Here is a 19192-nt window from a genome sequence, read left to right as displayed (position 1 = left end):
ATGAGAATTTCCGAGGAGGGGGCGGAGAAAGGGGGTAAAGAAAGTGAAGCTCAGGCAACAGCCCTCGGCGGGGGAGGGAGGGGTGCACCCCTGACCCACTTTTCCCCGCGCTCACCCTCCGGCCCACGCCCCACCCCGCGTGGAAGTCCGAGCCCAGAGGGGGCAATCGAGCGGCGCGTGGGAGGCCTGCACGGTCCCCACCCTCACCCGCGACCCGGAGGAGGGGAGCGTGCAAGGCGGCTCGACTCCCCCTCCTGGAGTGCCGTGGGCTGGACAAACCTCCGCAGGCTCGCGGCCGGGGTCTGCGAGGCCCCCTCCACGGCCTGGGCCGAGGGCTCCGCGGCCCCCACCGGAGGGGAAGGGGGCCAGGGAGGGAAAGAAGCTGTAAACAGCCCCAGCGTCCGGGCCTCGCCTCGAAGAGCCCCGCTTCCCAGGCCCCGCTGCGGGCCGTCTGGGCCCCGGGGCCGACCCTCCCGGGACTTGCAGGACCGGAGGGCTCCGGCAGCTCGCGGAGCGGTCCCAGCAGCAGAGAAGGGGGAATTCAGGACTTACCTCTCATTACTTTCTACGCCATCTTGGATCCACTATGGCAACGCCCCCACAAAGCATTATGGGTAAGAAAGAGCCTTTAAAGTGACCGCCCCCGCTCCCTCGGCCTCGGACTCCCGCCTCCCGCCGTCGGCACCGCCCCTCGGGCCGCACCTCCCACCTGGAAAGTTGCCCCGGGTGGCTCGAAGGCCCAGAGGCCGGCAGCCCTGTCCCCACCTCCCCCGTACTGTTTTCCTTTAAAATCCCCCCACCATGTTTAAAAACGTGGCTTTGGGTCTTTCCCGTCGCTCCTGTCCCGGCCTCCCTTCCCCCCACCCTTCTCCTCCACGCCGGTTCCCTGTACCCCGCCGCCCTCCTGTCCTGGCAGACACCCCGCGTCTGCATTTAATCAGCCCGAGGTTTCCCTGCTGCTGGCAGCAAAGAGCCACTCATTGATTTATTTATGCGTCTGTTATTGCTCTAGATGTTCGGTGCCCAGAGGCGGGCTTCTGCTTCCCGCCCCCGGGCAGACGGGGGTCGCCCTCGGGGCCCCGGAGCCCCACAGCCCTGCAGGCCAACCGGCGCTCTGAATGCAGCATCCGCGTATGGAAAGATGCCTCTGTCCTGCCAAACCGTTCCGGGGCCTTCGGGCTCCGGAACCTGGGCGGACACAGTGTCCCCGAGCCTACCGGCATCGCAGCGCGTAAGGGAGGGGGAGGGGGAGTAGTAAGCGAAAAGCAATTTTTACCCCTGTTGACTCTCCCTTCCGCTGTCTCCTCCCCTCGGCCGGTAATGCGATCTGCGACCCTTTAGATGGGGACCCCAACCATCCCCTAGAAATGTGGTTTTGGGCTCTGCTGAATCCACCCTTTTACAGTGCGGGCTGCTTGCGCACTGGGACTTCCTGAGGCAGGTAACTCGGGGGCACAGATAGCGAGCTCTGGCCGGGGAGCAGAGGCGCGCAAGGGCTCAAGGGAGGGTCCTGGAGAGGGGCCGGGGCCGGAAGGAGGGTGCGCCCGCCGCAGTCCACCTGCTGCGTCCCAGCCGGGCGGTGAGCGCCGGCGCCAGGGCGAGCAGAGGACTGCGGGCAGAACTCTGGCCCAAGGCTGGTTGGGGATTGCTCAGGTCGCCTGGCTGCGACGGGGCGCGCTGGAAGTTGGGGCGCCTAGATGCCTGCCGGGGAACCAGGCGAGCGACCCCGCAGCCCACGCCCGCCGCCTGGGCCTCTGCTCCTGCCCGAGGGCTCGCGGCAGGGGAGCTGAGCGCCCTCGCGATTCTCGCCGCCCACGTTCCGTTGCGCGGGCGAGCAGAGCTTCAGCCCGCGCCCTCGCGCGGTGTTCCCCTTGCCTCGGGGCCCGTTGGTCAGTCCGCCACACTCTCGTCTCCCATTGCCACTGGTCTCTGCTTTGCAGACTTTGGGGGCCTACTCTGGTTGCTGTTTTGTTTCCCCCAAGCAAATTTTGACCAAGAGGTGTCCAAGGGAAAATTCCTCCATGACACCAAAACTTGCGAAATTGTATTCGGTATAAAATGCTGTTGAAAGGCTCTGAAATCAGAAGAATACACAGGCATTAAAGACCTCCTTCGGTGCACGGGGAGGGCCTGGGGCCTTCGGGTCCACCCAACGGTTTTACGCTCCACCAGCCCCTAGGAGAAGGCTCTCTCGAGGAACCTGGACGGTTGCTGACAGAAGCCCTGCCCCCGGGGAGCTAAAAACTCCACCAGGCAATTGTCCCGGCCAAGTGAGAAGAGTGGGGTGTAGACTCCTTAAGGGATTGGCCCGGGGTCAGCGGTGAGGGAGGGAGCGAGGTGGCGAGTCACTGCAGGCCGGCTGAGAACGCGGCATGCCATGAGGGCCCTCACCTGAGTCACCGCTTCTCTGAGCTCCGAGTGAGTTGGGAAACTGGAGCCCGGAGCCAAGTTCTTGGACAATTCAGGCCCCGCCACGCGGGGCCGTGGGCTGGGGGCGGGGAGGCAGCGCTCCTCACGACCCTCTGCCACTGCCCGCTGGAAAATGAGCCGCCCCGCCCGTCTGGAGAAGGCTCCAAAGTCTCCCCTTTACGCGGTAGCCAATTACTGTTTCCAGTCCCCCTTCTGCACCTAGTCAGCCCCTCCTATGCACTGACTTATTGGTTGCTTTCTGTTTACCCAGCACCTTAATATGTGTGGTCTGAGTTTCCTGTAATTCAGCATTCAGTAAGCTGAGGGCAAGGACTGTACCTCGCCCATGTTTCTTTAGGAGGTGCTTTTCTTGGCCTTGCATATGCCTGGACCCAGAGAAGTGCTTGATATATGTATGACTGCCTGACCCACCCGTTCGTCCAAGACAACGTGCATCCTGGCCCATCCTAGTGCAAGACGCCACCTGTGGCCTCAGCTAGAAAACCCTCCTAACTCCTTTCGCTGCCTCCACTCTGCCCCCTACTGTCTGCTCTCCATCTGACCAACCCAGTGAGGTCTGTGAAATGTTGTCACGTGAGTCCTCTGCTAAAACACATGCGAGGTGTCCTCGTCACACTTAGAATAAAACCAAATTCCTAACCATAGCCTACAAGGTCCCATGTGAGGGGGCTCCTCACCATGATCAGCACACTGGCCTTCAACATTCCCCTGCAGCACTGCAAGCCTCCCTCCAGCCAGATCCTTGACCCCCAGATCTGATGACCATCATCCTTTTAGCGCTCAGGTCTCAGCTTGGATGTCCCCTCCTGGAAGAGAATTTTCATGATCCCCTTCACCAAAGCAGGGCATTCTCTATTCTTTTACCCTGGATTAGGAATGTTCTTGTTTGTCTATTTGTTGATTGTTTATTATCTGCCCCAGCCCCCTTATGGAGTATAAGCTCCATAAGGGCACAGGCCTTGTCTAGCTTGTTCACTCAGGGCCTGGCACATATATAGGCATTCAGTAAAGATTTGTTGAATGAATGACCAAACCTTTATGAGAGCGAGGGGTGGTGGTGAAAGAGTGCAGAAGCATGGAATGAGCAGCTGACGGCCCTGCCCATCATCAGACCACTGGGATTGTACACAGCTAGATGCAGGCAGGTAGGAGTGGAGTTGTGGGGAAACAGACCCCTTGGTCACCATTAATGGTGCTCCATTTTGATTCTGATCTGATGAACCACAGCCCCAAATAATTCCCCACTCATGCCCGCTTCCTTCCCTCACTTTTTCTCCCCATCCTCAGCAATGGCCACATCTTATTCTGTCCAGACCTAAGGCTCAGTCCTTGGGTCTCTCTTTTTCAACTACACTGCCTGCCCTTCTCGTTCAGTCTCAAGGCTTTGAATAGCGTCTTTACCCTGAAAAAGGACTCTAAACCTGTAGCTCAAGCCCAGGGCTTTCTCCTGAGCTTCAGACCCTAGTCCAGCAGCTTTTTAGCGTCTCCACATGAAACTCGCATGGACGTCGCAAGCTCAACATGTCCAGAAGTGAGTTCTTGAGTTCCCCCCACAAACGTGCTCCACCATGGTCTTCCCTAGCTCCATCTCTTAATTGCTCAGGCCACAGTCACTCCTGTCTTTCTCTCAAACTCCATCTTCAATCCATCTACAAATCCTGCTTTGCCTTCAAATTGTATCTAGCAACCTACATCTCTCATCACCTCCATTGTTGCCACTCTGGTCCCATGCACTTTTATCTCCTTCCCTTTGCCCCCATTCAGTGTATTCCCAACGTAGCCACCACACTGGTCTCGATAAAGTGCAGATCGAATCCTAGCTCTCCTCTGCTCACACCCATCTGATTTCTTCTCATCTCATTCAGAGGATAAATCTAGAGTCCCACACGATTTGCCTCTGATTTGTTTGACCTCATCTCCTGCCTCTCTTCGCTGGCTCTGTTTCAGCCATAATGGGCTCCTTTTTGAGTGTTTCCTCTTCCAGTCACACCGTCTCCCCTATATTCACATGGCTCACGCCTCTGCTTCCTTCAAGCTTTGCTCAGCCCAGTGAGTCCGTCTCTCACCAGTCTATTTAAATTTTCAATACTCCCCGCTCCCAGACACTCTATTACTTTCCTGCATTTTTCCCATAGCATTTATCACCTCCTAAAGTAATAAATAATTTGTTATTCAGTTTCTGTCTGTATCTTTCCATGTGAAGAATCAGTTTGCTGGTCACCAAAGACTTGTGTTTGTTACTGGGAACTACATTTCCCAGCCATGCCCTTGCCTTTGCGGCCATGTGACTAATTCTTGCCAATAGACGTGAAGCAGAAGTGTGACTCTGAATGAGCAGGGCAGATCTGCATGACCAAAAATACATGCAAGGACTCTCATCTGAGCAGACAACAGACCTTTATTATGTTAACCTGCTGAGAAGTTGTGAACTGTTTGTTACAGCATTTAGCACCTCAATCACTGTTCCTTGGGTACAGTGGCCCACTAGAACAGAAGCTCAGTAAGAGCAAGGGCTTGTGTAGGATTTGTTTATTTGTTTCTCCTCAGTGCCCAGAACAGAGCTTGGCATATAGTGGGTACCTAATAAATATTTGTTGAGTGAATGAATTAGTTTCCTTTTTCCACCACCAGTCATGAAAATAAGTGAATGGTTGGCAAGGAAAGGACAATGTGAAAGGAATTTTTTGTTTGCTTGTTAAACAAGTAGTAACTCTGGATTTCTACAGAAGCACTGGCTACAGGTCTTGGTAAAACTAAATGGAGCTTCCTTTAATTCTGTTCTCCCTGCTTCATCTTTCTCTTTTTCCCGCTTTTCTGCCTTCTCCATCTCTATCCCTCTAGGTTCTCCTTCTCTCTCCCCTTCTTCTTCCACTCCTTTTTCTTCCATGTATTTTCTTCTCTTTTTATTCCCACTTAATCTAAACAAAAAATTCACTGCCTGTTAATGTGAGCTACTGTGAGTACTCAGCCAGGATATCTACTCCAGGTTACTTAAAATAGAGACGTGGGAAATAACGTGGGTTAAAAAATAAAGAAATATTAAATCCATGGACTCCTACTCTCCTTCTACCTTTAAGGCCCACTTCATTTCTTTTTGAAATACAGAAATGAAGTGATGGTGGTCCAGATAATTCAGACTAACCCTCCCACTAAGGACTACTAAAACAAAATAGACAATGTATTCCTCAAAACATCTGCTTGGAAACATCTGGTGGGTTAATAAGAGTGAAAACTGTCAGGGGTAGACAGAACAGGGAGGTGATTCTAAGGTTTGGGGTCCTTGTGCCCTAAGTTCCTTTGCTTTTGACAGCAACTTAAGTCCAGAGTAAGTATCACCTCGCACACATTAAGACAACTGTTATCAAAACAAAAACAAAAAGCAGAAAATAACAAGTGTTGGCAAAGATGTAGTGAAATTAAAATACTTGTGCATTGCTGGTAGGAATGTAAAATGGTGCGACCACCATGGAAAACATTATGGCAGTTTCTCAAAAAATTAAACAATGACCATATGACCCAGCACTTCCACTTCTGGGTATATAACCAAAAGAATTGAAAGCAAGGACTCAAACAGATGTTAAACACTCATGTTCATAGCAGCATTATTCACAATCACAAAAAGGTGGGAGCAACCCAAGCGTCCATCAAGAGATGAACAGATTTTTTTTAATGTGGCATATACACACCATGGAATATTACTCAGCCTTAAAAAGGGAGGAAATGCTACACATGCTACAACATGGATGAACCTTGACAACATTGTGCTATGTGGAATAAACCAGCAGCGAGAAACAAACAACTGTCTGATTGTATTTGTACGAGGGCATCTAGAGTAGACAAATTCTTAGAGAGTAGGAAGGGTGATTACCAAGCAGGGGGTGGGGAGGAAGGATGGGGAATTGTTACCTGGATACACATATAGCGTCTTCAGTGTGGTAAGATGAAAAGACTTCTGGAGATTAATTGCAGAACAATGTAAATGTACTTTACTGTACACTTTAAAATGACTAAAATGGTAAACTTCATGTTAACAGAGATTTTACCACAATTTTTAAAACTTTTAATGGTTAAGACAGTAAATTGTGCATTGCACCACAATTTTTGAAAGAAGAACAAAAATTTAAAAAGACAAACCATGCAAAAACTACCAAAAGAAAGTAGGCATTATGGCAAAAAAGCATGACTGGAAGTAAGGAGGGATGCTTCATAATGATGGTATGCTTCATTCACCAAGAAGACATAACAGTTCTGAATTTGTGTGTGCCTAATACACATAGCCTCAAAATATAGAAAGCAAAACCATGGACAGAATTGCAAGAAGGTAGAGAAAAATCTACAAATACAGTGGAAGATGCATATATCAGTAACTGTTAAAACAAGCAGATGGAGAGCTAGTAAGAAATAGATCTGAACAACTGGATAAGCAGACCTTACCTAATAGATATATAGAGAATACTGCAGCCACAACTGCAGATCACAAATTCTTCTCCAGTCTACATGGAATGTTTATGAAAATGCTGGGCCATATAACAAGTCTCAACAAATTCAAATGCTCTAAATCATACAGAGTACATTCTCAGACAGTGATGCAATTAAGATAGAAAACAAGAAAAAAAGTAAAATATCTACATATTTCAAAATTCCTTTTTTTTTTTTTTTTGCTGTATGCCGGCCTCTCACTGTTGGGGCCTCTCCCGTTGTGGAGCACAGGCTCCGGACGCGCAGGCTCAGCGGCCATGACTCATGGGCCCAGCCACTCTGCAGCATGTGGGATCTTCCCGGACCGGGGCACGAAGCCGTGTCCCCTGCATCGGCAGGCGGACGTTCAACCACTGCGCCATCAGGGAAGCCCAAGATGTGGTTATTATGTAGTCATTAAGAACAATGAGGTCGGGAATTCCCTGGCGGTCCAGTGGTTAGAACTCTGGTGCTTTCACTGCTGAGGCCCGGGTTCAGCCCCTGGTTGGTGAAATAAGATCCTGCAAGCTGCTCGCAGCGGGCCAAAAAAAAAAAATGAGGCAATGAGGTCAATCCATTAAGTACAGACATGGAAAGATGCCTACAGTACATTAGGAGAAAAAGCAACATGCAGATCAAGAAGAGTAATATCCCAGTTAGGTAAAATATCAAAATAAAGCAAATCAGAAACCCTGAATGTGTTTATATATGTATAGGAAAATCTGGAAGGCTGCAAACTGATTGTTAATAATGGAGTTACCTTTCATAGTGTTGGACTATCACTTTTTTTTTCTCGTGGTACGTGGGCCTCTCACTGTTGTGGCCTCTCCCGTTGCAGAGCACAGTCTCCAGATGTGCAGCCTCAGCGGCCATGGCTCATGGGCCCAGCCGCCTCGTGACACGTGGGATCTTCCTCGACCGGGGCACGAACCCATGTCCCCTGCATTAGCAGGCAGACTCTCAACCACTGCACTACCAGAGAAGCCCAGATTATCACTTTTCAAATTATGTACTTCTTTGTATTTTATTTTGTCAAAGACATGTATTACTTATATAATTTTTAAATTTTGTTTATTTATTTATTTTTTGCTGTGTTGGGACTTCGCTGCTGGGCGCGGGCTTTCTCTAGTTGCAGCAAGCGGGAGCTACTCTTTGTTGTGGTGCATGAACTTCTCATGGCGGTGGCTTCTACTGTTGTGGAGCACGGGCTCTAGGCACGTAGGCTTCAGTCATTGTGGCACGTGGGCTCAGTAGTTGTGGCACACAGGCTTAGTTGCTCTGCAGCATGCGGGATCTTCCCGGACTAGAGCTCGAACACGTGTCCCCTGAATTGGCAGGTGGATTCTTGACCATTGCACCACCAGGGAAGTCTGTATAATTTTTTTAAATAGTTAAAAACATGAATAACAAAAGCAGCACTGTAGCATTAGAATTGACTTGAGCAGTTAGAGGTGCTTAAATACAATTTTGTTACTTTCCTTTTATTTTTGTGACCTTAAGCTTAAAGTATGTTATTGAAATGCCATGTAGATGAAGATTTTTCAAATATATGAAAACATAATAGGATTTCCATAGCCAGTTTTTCCATATTTTATTTTTTTCTTTTTATTTCCTTTTCTTTTTATTTATTTATTTATTTTTATTTATTTATTTATTTTTTTGCGGTATGCGGGCCTCTCACTGTTGTGGCCACTCCCGTTGCAGAGCACAGGCTCCGTATGCGCAGGCTCAGCGGCCATGTCTCACGGGCCCAGCCGCTCCGCGGCATGTGGGATCTTCCCATACCGGGGCACGAACCCATATCCCTTGCATCGGCAGGCGGACTCTCAACCACTGCACCACCAGGGAAGCCTCTTTTTATTTATTTTTAAATTTTTCCCCATATTTTAATTTTCTATGAAGTTATTTTTAAGTACAATTCCATTTTCTACAATAATCAAGGATATAACTCCATTGGTCCAAAAATAGATAGGTGAAGATTAGTATTTTTCACTTATAGGCAGGATATCTAATTTATTTTACCGTGACCTCAATTTTTAAAAAAAATACCAAAAGGAGGGAAGATTGATTAGAGATCTTGCAATAAAAGCTCCCAATTAGGGCTTCCCTGGTGGCACAGTGGTTGAGAGTCTGCCTGCCGATGGAGGGGACACGGGTTCATGCCCCAGTCTAGGAAGATCCCACATGCCGTGGAGTGGCTGGGCCCGTGAGCCATGGCCACTGAGCCTGTGCGTCCAGAGCCTGTGGTCCGCAACGGGAGAGGTCACAACAGTGAGAGGCCTGCGTACCGCAAAACAGAACAAAACAAACAAAAATAAAACCTCCCAATTAGCATGAGATAGTGACTCAAATCCAAAATATATTTTGCTTCATCTTTTACTCTATACAAATTATCACAATTTTATTGCTTACTCAGCGTCTTTGAATTTTGTTAGTTTTATAAAATATAAAGTTTCAAAAACCTTAAAACCTTTTATTTGGAATCATGCCATGACAATAAATAAATTGCTATAACCTAGAGGCCTAAACAGTTGAGTTTTTCCCCCTAACCCTTTTTCTGTAGACCAACATATTTCAGTAATATCATAGATTTGGAAAGAAAAGTTATTTGAAATTAGAATAAAATTAGAGTTTCTGTTTGTTAACATTTAGGGTACCCTTTAAATACAGAATTGTAGAAAGATGGGAAGGATGTTTAACTGCCCTTTATTGCATGATGTGATAATACATAGTGGTTTGGTGGCAAATGTCAGAATATCTCACTGGGACAGACATAAATTCTGGAATTCACTGAGCAACACTGAATTTCATTGTGATGTTAGGAATATGCCCTAATATCTTAATTCACTGGGTAAATTATTTAAGTTAGTGAATTCTAAGATTTTTCTCTTTGTTCTCTTGCTGAGTAACAAATAGTTGTATTTTTCTTCATGGATAGTTGAAAAAAGAATGTGACTAGCTCCTTAAAAGTTTTTATATTGATTACCTATTGAAATAATATTTTGGACATATTGGGATATTAGGATATCCAACATTGGGATAAATAAAATATATTCAAATTAATTTTGCTTATTTTTACTTTTTAAAAATGTGGCTATTAGATAATTTAAAATTACATATGTGGCTTGCATTTATGGCTCATGGTATACATATATATTTTTTTGGCCACGCCACGCAGCATTAGGGATCTTAGTTCCAGGACCAGGGATTGAACCCATTCCCCCTACAGTGGAAGCATGGAGTCTTAACTACTGGACCTCCAGGGAAGACCCGTGTTAGCGTATTTTTGTTCAGTGCTGATCTGGAAGAACAGTACTAGTGTAATTTTCTTCCCTTGTAAGTAATTTGATTTTTGTTTGTCTGGATACCTTTTTTTCTTTAATACTTTTTTTAAAATACTGAAAAAATATTGTATTAGCACTGGTCATTCTGGGCCACACATTATGGTTGTTTTTTTTTCTTGATATTTATTTTTATTGTGGTAAAAATACATAACATTAAACTTACCATCTTAACCATTTTCAAATGTACAGTTCATTAGTGTTAAAATCTCTAGAACTTTTTCTTCTTGCAAACCAAACTCTGTACCCATTAAACACGAATTCCCCTTTTCCCCTCCCACTCATACCTTATGTTTTAAATATAATTTGGTTAAGAAATTATAGCCAACTAATAACGGAAAGCTTGCAGGTTATCTACTAGTCATATGTTTTTTCCTGTTAGCAAACAAGCAAATAAGTGTTTTAGTGCAGTTCTTTTTCCCCTGCCATTTCTGATTTTAGAGCGCAGTTCACACTAAGAAGCAAAAAATGTGTGCAAATTGTCCAGAAGGCATTTTTTTCAAGGATTTTTAGTGTGTTTGGTGTTCCCATCTGCTGATGTGGCTGCTCTAGGTCACTGTGCCCTGATCCACACCTCTGGGCAGCCTGGGCACACAGGCAGGATGCTTTAGCTAGGCTGCAGATAGCAAGTTTGCTCTCCCTCTAGTCTAACTGGGGTTATTAGTGAGGTGCATTTCAAAGAGAGGAAAAAACAAAATTTCAGTTGTCTTAAGTTTAATTTTCCTTTTACCTGATGAGGCATTTCTATTTTGAGTGCACCAAGGAAGATCAGCTTTTCCCAGGAACGTGGCATTGACGCTTCTGAAATGAAAACTCCCCTTTACATTTGCGGATTATTGACCTTAAGTTTAGGTGTTTGTATATGTGTGCTCTTGATTTCTAATGCTACAGTTAGCTCTGCACTGCTTTCTGGATAATTCTTTTTAATGTCACAGCTCCCCCCAGAATGGCATTTCCAATAGAACACTGTCATCTTTAACACTTTAACCCTGAAGCCATTAGTGCTCTTCTCTTGCTAGGATCAAATCTCCGTGGATTTCATTGTCCCCACATCCACCACCTGACTGCTCCCAGGTACTGGAAACTCAGCGTGTCCCACACTGAGCTCAACCTGTACCACTCCAGACACCAAACCTGCTTCTCCTGGTTCTTTATTCATGATTTGGGCAAGCCATCCATCCATCAATGTGAACATCTTTCCCTTTTCTAATTTCACCTAATGTATAATAAATGTATAATGTCTAGTGTATAAAAAATATATTTTACTAAGGTTCAACAGTAAATGACAAATTCTTTGAGATGGCTGCATCTGCTTATGGCAACTAGGCACCTCCCCTCTCTATAAATTATGCACGTGGAAAATAGGGCTAGTAAGTGCTAGACATAAATAATTGATAATTAAGCTTTCCTAAATGATGAATCGCACTGTTGTATCACTGCAGATGGCTGCCGTGTGTGTTTTCGTTTTGATGGGTAACTTTCAAGGGTTCCTCAGTGATTGCTTTGGTTTTGGCTGCTGTTACTCTCAAATAATGTTTTCCTGCTTGTTATTTAATTAAAGAATTGCCTCACTTTGTGGCGAGTGATTTTATCCACGTTGTTTTGTTTAATAAATGTTTCTAGACTAAAGCAGCTCCATGTGTAGAAAATCCAAAAAATGAACATTTGGTTCCATTTTTCTGTTAGAACTTTCTTCTCTGTCTTCCTTGCTGTGGCTTCTTCACAGGCTGAAATTGCTGAATCTCATTTTTTAAGAGTTTGCTGTATACCTTAAACATTGAAACATTTACCTGAGCCATATAACACATAAAGAAGACTTTTGCCGATTCATAAGTTCTTTGTATTAATCTAAGAACTTGGGTATATGAGAGCATCGATAAAGTATGTTATGGTAGGAGTCGTTCACTTTGAACAGCTTGCCTTTGTGGGAGAATTAGATTATAGAAATGTGGCTTAAGAAGCATTTTTTTTTTTTTGCTGGAAGGGGTGTGGTGAAAAGGGAGCCCTCCTGCACTGTTGGTAGGAATGTAAATTGGTACAGCCACTATGGAGAACAGTATGGAGGTTTCTTATAAAACTAAAAATAGAACTACCATATGACCCATCAACCCCACTACTGGGTATATACCCAGAGAAGACCGTAATTCAGAAAGAGACATGTACCGCAATGTTCATTGCAGCACTATTTACAATAGCCAGGACATGGAACCAAACTAAATGTCCATCAACAGATGAATGGATAAAGAAGATGTGGCACATATATACAATGGAATATTACTCAGCCATAAAAATAAATGAAATTGAGTTATTTGTAGGGAGGTGGATAGACCTAGAGTATGTCATACAGAGTGAAGTAAGTCAGAAAGAGAAAAAAATACTGTATGCTAACGCATATATATGAAATCTAAAAAAAATGGTACTGATGAACCTAGTTGCAGGGCAGGAATAAAGAGGTAGGCATAGAGAATGGACTTGCGGACTTGGGGTGAGAGTAGCATTGATGTATATACACTACTGAATGTAAAATAGTTGGCTGGTGGGAAGCAGCAGCATAGCACAGGGAGATCAGCTCGGTGCCTTGTGATGACCTAGAGGGGTAGGATAGGGAGGGTGGGAGGGAGGCTCAAGAGGGAGGGGATATGGGGAAATGTATGCGTATGTCTGATTCGCATTGTTGTGCAACAGAAACTAACAGTGTTGTGAAGCAATTATACTCCAATAAAGACCTATTTTTTTAAAAAAAGGCATTTTTTTAATTGAAGTATAGTTGATTTACAAAGTGTTCATTTCTGCTGTACAGCAAAGTGACTCAGTTATACATATACATACATTCTTTTTTCTATTCTTTTCCACTATGGTTTATCACAGGGTATTGAATATAGTCCCCTTTGCTATGCAGTAGGCCCTTGTTGTTTATCCATTCTATGAGAAGCATTCGTTTAATCATCAGATTTGGAAAGTGTTCCCAGATGGAATGTGCAGTGTTACCCAAGCCTCCCTTGGTGACTTAGTGCCATCACATCCTGGCACGGTTCTTCCTTCTATCTGGATAAGGCAGATGGGGATTCTGACCCTGACTGCTGATTGCATCTGGTTAGTGTAGAGTTGTAAATATCCCTGCCTCCTGGCTGGTCAAGGTGGGGCAAAGAGAGCCTGTGTGACTGATGTCCCTGTAACCTTGGCCATTAGCACTGCTAATGAATTTGAGACTAGGGTTTGTGTATGTGTCTATATCTTTCATAGCACTAAACCTGTCCAATTAAACTACATAATCTATGTGGTAGTTGGTAGGTAAAGCCTGGGGCAGTATTATTTAAATTTGTATTTTCCTATTAAACAATCATTTTGAAACAAATATGAAAAACAAAGAGCCTTCATTGTAGAGGGTTATGGAGGTATACACATAAGTAGGTAGGTGCTGAGACTTCTGTGTATAGGTATGAGCTGGCTTATGAAAAATCTAGGTAAAGAAACATATGTGTGTATGCATGCTGATACCTGCATATAAGATTCCTGAATAGGTGGAGAACAAAGAATAACAGCTTCCAGTGTAAGGAAAAAAATCAGGAACAAAACACATATATATGTTCATTAACATCTATCTATCTATCTATCTATCTATCTCTATATATATATATAACATAGATATGTTCATACATTATATGTTCAGGTGCATTGTTGGGCCTTCTGGTCTTTTGCTTCATGGTATCATAGGCAGATCATGGTAAAGATTCAATTAAGAATGTCACAAGGAATACGGTGATCTATTTTATATTTGGTATCTTGGGTTCTCGCTGCTATGATTTTGCTTATTTTGTGCCATTATCCCCAATCAATAGAAGAAAATTTTCCTAGGGTTAGAAATTGCTCTAATTGTTTGTTGAAGGGTTAACCTTTTTTTTTTCCGCATCAGCTTTTTCACTTGGCTTAGTTTGACTGGTTTCTGTTTGATTTTTCTGTCTCTCGCCCTCTAGGAAGCTATTTTGCCAGCCACTTCATTATGGGAGGAGAGGAGTTTGATTCAATTCATCCTGAAGGCTACCTGCGATCTGAACTTTCTGGGAAACAGACGAGTTGCAGTATGATTGTAATCCATTTACATCCACGCGGGGCTAAGTGGCCCAAGTCAAATGGTCTTGTCAAAATAAGTTTGTAATTGCTGGTTCAGCAGTGTTTGTAGTTTGGTCTGAGTTGAGAGGGGCCCTGGGAGCCAGACTGCAGCCTCTTTGATGGATCAGGGTCTCCTGGCACTAGAGGCCGCCCCGTGGAAAAGTACAGAGTCTGCCTGAGGGCGAGGACAGCTCACAAAACCCAGCTCTCCTAGGGATCTGAAGCTCTTCCTAAATGCCACCTCTGCAGACTGCCCTTGCCCAGCCCCTATCTGGCCCTCACCTCGCTTTTCGTTCCTCTTCATAGCACTTCATACCATATAAGCGTTTATTTCTCTGTCTCCTCCTGTTTATTATCTGCCTTCCCCATCAGAAGGTACATTTCACAGGGCAAGGGCTGTCCTACTGCTGCATCCCAGCACCCAGGACAAAACCTGGGACATTATGATAAGCCCTTAATAAAGATCTGTTGAATGAATGACTCAAAAAGTTCCCCTTGATATCTGATCTGCTATCAGACTGTCTCTCTCTCCATTCATTCAACTCATTCCATAAATGTTTATGGAGCATTTTCTCTGCACCCAGCCTGAGGCTTTGTAATAATAGCTTCCATATGGCAATTGAGTGGCTGCTGTGTGCTAAGGAAGGCCCTAGAGACTTCTCAGGCATTATTCCTAATCTTCACAAAGACACACCTGACAGAGGATCCCATTTTGTAAGTGAGAGAAGTGAGGTTGCAAGAAAACTGAGTTTCTGAGAGGTGAACAGCGGTAATAGCATTATATGAAGTGCATACTATGTTCTGGGCCCTGTTCGAAGTGCTTTACAGAAAGTTTTCCCAAAGTCACCTAACTAGATCTGCCTAGCCAGAGATCCACAACATTTCCACTGCTTCTCATGCTTCAAAATATCCTGCCTTTCTCCAGAAACTCCTAGTTTAGTGGGGCAGACAAAACATAGGAACAGGAACTGTTTCAGCAGCACACAAGGCCCGAAGGGATGGGATTCTGTAGGAATAGGGAGTGGGGGAGGGGAGTGGCAAGGGCAGATGCTTCAGTGCTGGTGTGGAGAACAAGGCCTTGGAGGATGGCTGGGTGTCCACGAGGCGGGTGGGAAAGGGGCTTCCCAGGAGTGAGGTGCAGAGCACAGGCCTGAAAGCATTCACGTTTCTGTTGAATCAGCTACCATTTACTGAGAAACTACCGTGGACCAGGTACCGTGATAGGCGCTGGGGATACAAAGCTGAAATGAGCATGGTTTGTTCCTCCCCTGGAACAAATGAGGAAGCCAGTCTGGTGGGAGTGGACCTTTCCTGATGGCGAAACAAGATTGGAAAGGTAGGTGGGGACTCCATTACCTCGAGACGTTTTCCACTCTCTCCTGTAGGCTCTGGGGAATACTGAAAGTTTTTAGACAGATATGTGCCCTGGAGAAATTATCTGTTTGTTTGTTTGTTTGTTTTTCAGGAAGGTTAATCTGGTGACTCTTCCATCTGGAGCTTTAATTAAAAAACGTTGTTGTTGTTGTTGTTGGTTTTCATTGTTTTCTTCCTTTCTATCTGGGGTGACAATCCTCCCCTTCAACACCTTCTAATTCTGAGACCAATAGTACTTTAGAAAATACCAAGTCCTTTCTGCTTCAGATTCACTTATGACAGCTCACACTTATCAAATGTCTGTTCTCTGATTTTGCTGCTACTACCTTAGCCATTAGAGTGGAAAGATTTTTTTTTCTGATTGAGCCAGATAAGTACTCTTCCTCATTCACCGAGAGTCAGCTTATGCCTGGAAAATGCCCTTTCTTCTCACATGGACTTGCTGTTTGTGTCCATTTCTTCCTCCCTTTTTTCTTTCCTCTGGTGTCAGAATAGTTTATGTACTTAAAAAAGTGTAGTTGTTTTTTTTTTTTACCTTTTCAGGCCATAAAGATTATTTTATTTATTTATTTTTGGCTGCTTTGGGTCTTTGTTGCTGTATGTGGCTTTCTCTAGTCGCGGTGAGCGGGGGCTGCTCTTCGTTGTGGTGTGTGGGCTTCTCATTGTGGTGGCTTCTCTTGTTGCAGAGCACGGGCTCTAGGCCCATGGGCTTCAGTAGTTGTGGCTCGTGGGCTCTAGAGCGCAGGCTCAGTAGTTGTGGTGCACGGGCTTAGCTGCTCTGCAGCATGTGGGATCTTCCCAGACCAGGGCTCGAACCCGTGTCCCCTGCATTGGCAGGCGGATTCTTAACCACTGCGCCACCAGAGTCGTCCCAAAGATGATTTTAAAACAAGGGAACACTCATTTAGGTTCATTTTGAGGTTTATGCCAGCTAACAAACCTTCACAAAGTTTAACCACCTTGTTTACATTTCTCTGTGAGCCTGTGAATGACTGAGCTCTTCCAGGAGCACAGGAGAGCAGACTTGACCTTCACTTGCAGGCTGTCTCCCAAAGGAGCATCAACACTGGCCATTTTGTTGTTGTTTTTATGAAGTAATCATTAACTGTGCTTCATGTTGCACAGAGCAAATATTTTCAAAAGGCTTCATGATTTCATGTTAAGAAAGCAAATCAGGGTCACTTCAAAGAGGGAGGTAGAAGCAGAGAAAACAGAAGAAATGTAGCACATTTCCCTTTGCTTTCCCCCTTTCTTAGTTAATAATAATAATAGCTAACATTTATTGAACACTTACTGTTTGCCAGGCCTGTTTGTTCTAAGCTCTCCATACATGTTCTCTCGCTGTGTTCTCACCCTAACGAGTAGGGTCCTGATTTGACAGATGAAGAACAAAGAGACACAAAGAATTGAAACAAAGATCGCAAAGCCTGGAAGTGACTAAATCGGGATTTGATCCCAGCAGTCCAGCTCCAGAGCCTGGGGTCCTCTGCCCTTTCCTGCTGGTCAGGTCAGGTGCACTCAGGACCCCTGCACATGTCCTGTCTGTGAATCTGTCTAAGTAGATCATCAAGTGAGGTTTGTGAGATATGGAGAGACAACCATCCGAAAGTAGCCAGCATGGCCATGACATGTTCTCCTGAGTGTCTCTTGACAGAGTCCATATCTGGTGTGTAATTCCACCTGCCAACCTGACCTGGGGAGTCCGCCATTACCGCACGTCAGCTTGTTTAGGGGAAGGCCCATCGATTGAAGGATGACTGGTCGCTTGAGTTCTTCAGAGCTGACCTCTACTCTCTAGTAACGTATCTCGGTGTCGGTAAATGGGCGTCAGGTTGCAGAGGAAAGAGAACAGCCTTATAAAGCCATCCAGCAGCTCCAGGCAGGAAAGCACCTCTTTCCAGAGAGATGGGGACAAAATATGTTGAAATAAATTATTAGATTAAATTATAAATGCCATAGACTTCCTGGCTTCTGGGTCTTGTTTTTCCTGTCATTTCTGAATGATCAGACTAAGATGAGTACCATTCAGTTCTCGCTCAGCCTGTAGTTTTTACTGGAGCTGATCTCCCACTTAGGATAATCCATCAAAGTCAAATGTATTATCAAGTCTTCAGGTCAGATTTAAAGAACCAGATATATATAGAAGGATGTACATATAGAAGGATGGTTGAAGAGAGGTTGGAATCAAGATTGGAAGTTTTACGTACCTTAAACTCTTTGCAACCTTGGCAAGTCTATCACTCAGGCTCTCAAATTACCCACTTGTAAAGTGGAGACAGTTCTGACTTTATAGGAATGTCATGCTTGAAAAATGCATTTCAACTGCTGGATGCAATGAAGTATGGAGCAAGGTTAGCTGCACTCACTAGGCTTTCAGGTTGGTTATTTCTGCAGTTACTGATAGTTCTGGGTGGAGAGAATACCCACTGTTTTTTAAGCAACTGTCTTAAGTAGTGAACAGGGCCTCTGAAGGCCTTTCTGCCCTGGTCCCTATATAGATGAGATAAGATGGTTGTGTTTGTACATCACAGTTGAGTAAAGGCCATTCCTCCCCTTCTTAGGTGGCAGAAGAGCTGGTGCTGAATTTTTTGGTCCTTTATTGCATTAGATCTTATTTTGTTGAGGTAAATTACTGCTAAAACTCTAAATTATTTGGAGGCTTAGTGACCTTAGGATTGTCAGATATCAAGTGTTCTCTTGACTCTCCTGGAGTTCAGATCTCTCCTGACATCTGAGAGGAAGCAGCTGAGTTTTCGTTGGGCCCCTAATACTCCACATGCTCTTGTGTGTTTTGTCGCTTCTTCCTCACGCTCCCTACAGCCAGGCTGCACAGCTGGTGTTGAGAACCAAGGCACACACAGGTGGGCTTTCCTTCTTCCTCTCATAGAGATGAACCCCCACGTTGTGCTTAAATCCAGTTGCCATAAACTGAACACTTTTATTCACATATGGGCAGGGAGAGCAAGTTAGTTAAAGGAACTTGGCGATATATCCATTTATGAAGCAGGATTTTACACATACAGAGCTTTGTGTTAGCCATGGTGCCATTTATTCATTCAGTAAATATCTGTGAGTCATATATTGTGCTTGCAACTGGGAATGCAAAGGTGAGAAGGACTTGGCTTCTGCCCCGAGGAGCTCTGACAGAGTGAGGTGGGCAGATTGCCCCTGACTGTGATGGATCGTGTTAAGTTCTCCGAGAGAGACAGGTCCACAGTAACCTGAAAGCGCAGTGGAGTGGGGATGGCCTCCGCCCAGGGAACTGGCTCTGAGAGAGGAGTCCTGGAACCTGGAGGGATGAGCAGAACTTCCCGGGTGGAGACTGGGAAGGTCATTAAGGCAGAATTCACAAGCACTGCGAGAAAGCACAAAGATGCAGAAGTGCACATCGGGCTTCCAGGATGGCAAGTAGTCTGTAAGGACTGGATCGTGAGGGATGTTGGTGGGAGATGAGGTTGGAAAGACAAACTGGGCCTGTG

The 19192-nt window shown here is 45.3% G+C and overlaps 1 protein-coding gene across 1 annotated transcript in view; it reads left to right on the top strand.

The window, feature by feature from the left end:
• The window catches only part of LOC132479207 (uncharacterized), a 68003-nt gene continuing 48811 nt past the window's right edge, over window positions 1-19192 (top strand). The window contains 6 exon segments of the mRNA XM_060082777.1: window positions 1-614; window positions 1059-1231; window positions 1442-1538; window positions 1654-1889; window positions 14204-14273; window positions 14275-14308. Coding sequence (XP_059938760.1) covers window positions 1-614; window positions 1059-1231; window positions 1442-1538; window positions 1654-1889; window positions 14204-14273; window positions 14275-14308 — 1224 coding nt within the window.

Source organism: Mesoplodon densirostris, chromosome 18 (assembly GCF_025265405.1).
Source record: "Mesoplodon densirostris isolate mMesDen1 chromosome 18, mMesDen1 primary haplotype, whole genome shotgun sequence".
Lineage (NCBI taxonomy): Eukaryota > Metazoa > Chordata > Mammalia > Artiodactyla > Ziphiidae > Mesoplodon > Mesoplodon densirostris.
This window is presented reverse-complemented; position numbering and strand designations above follow the sequence as displayed.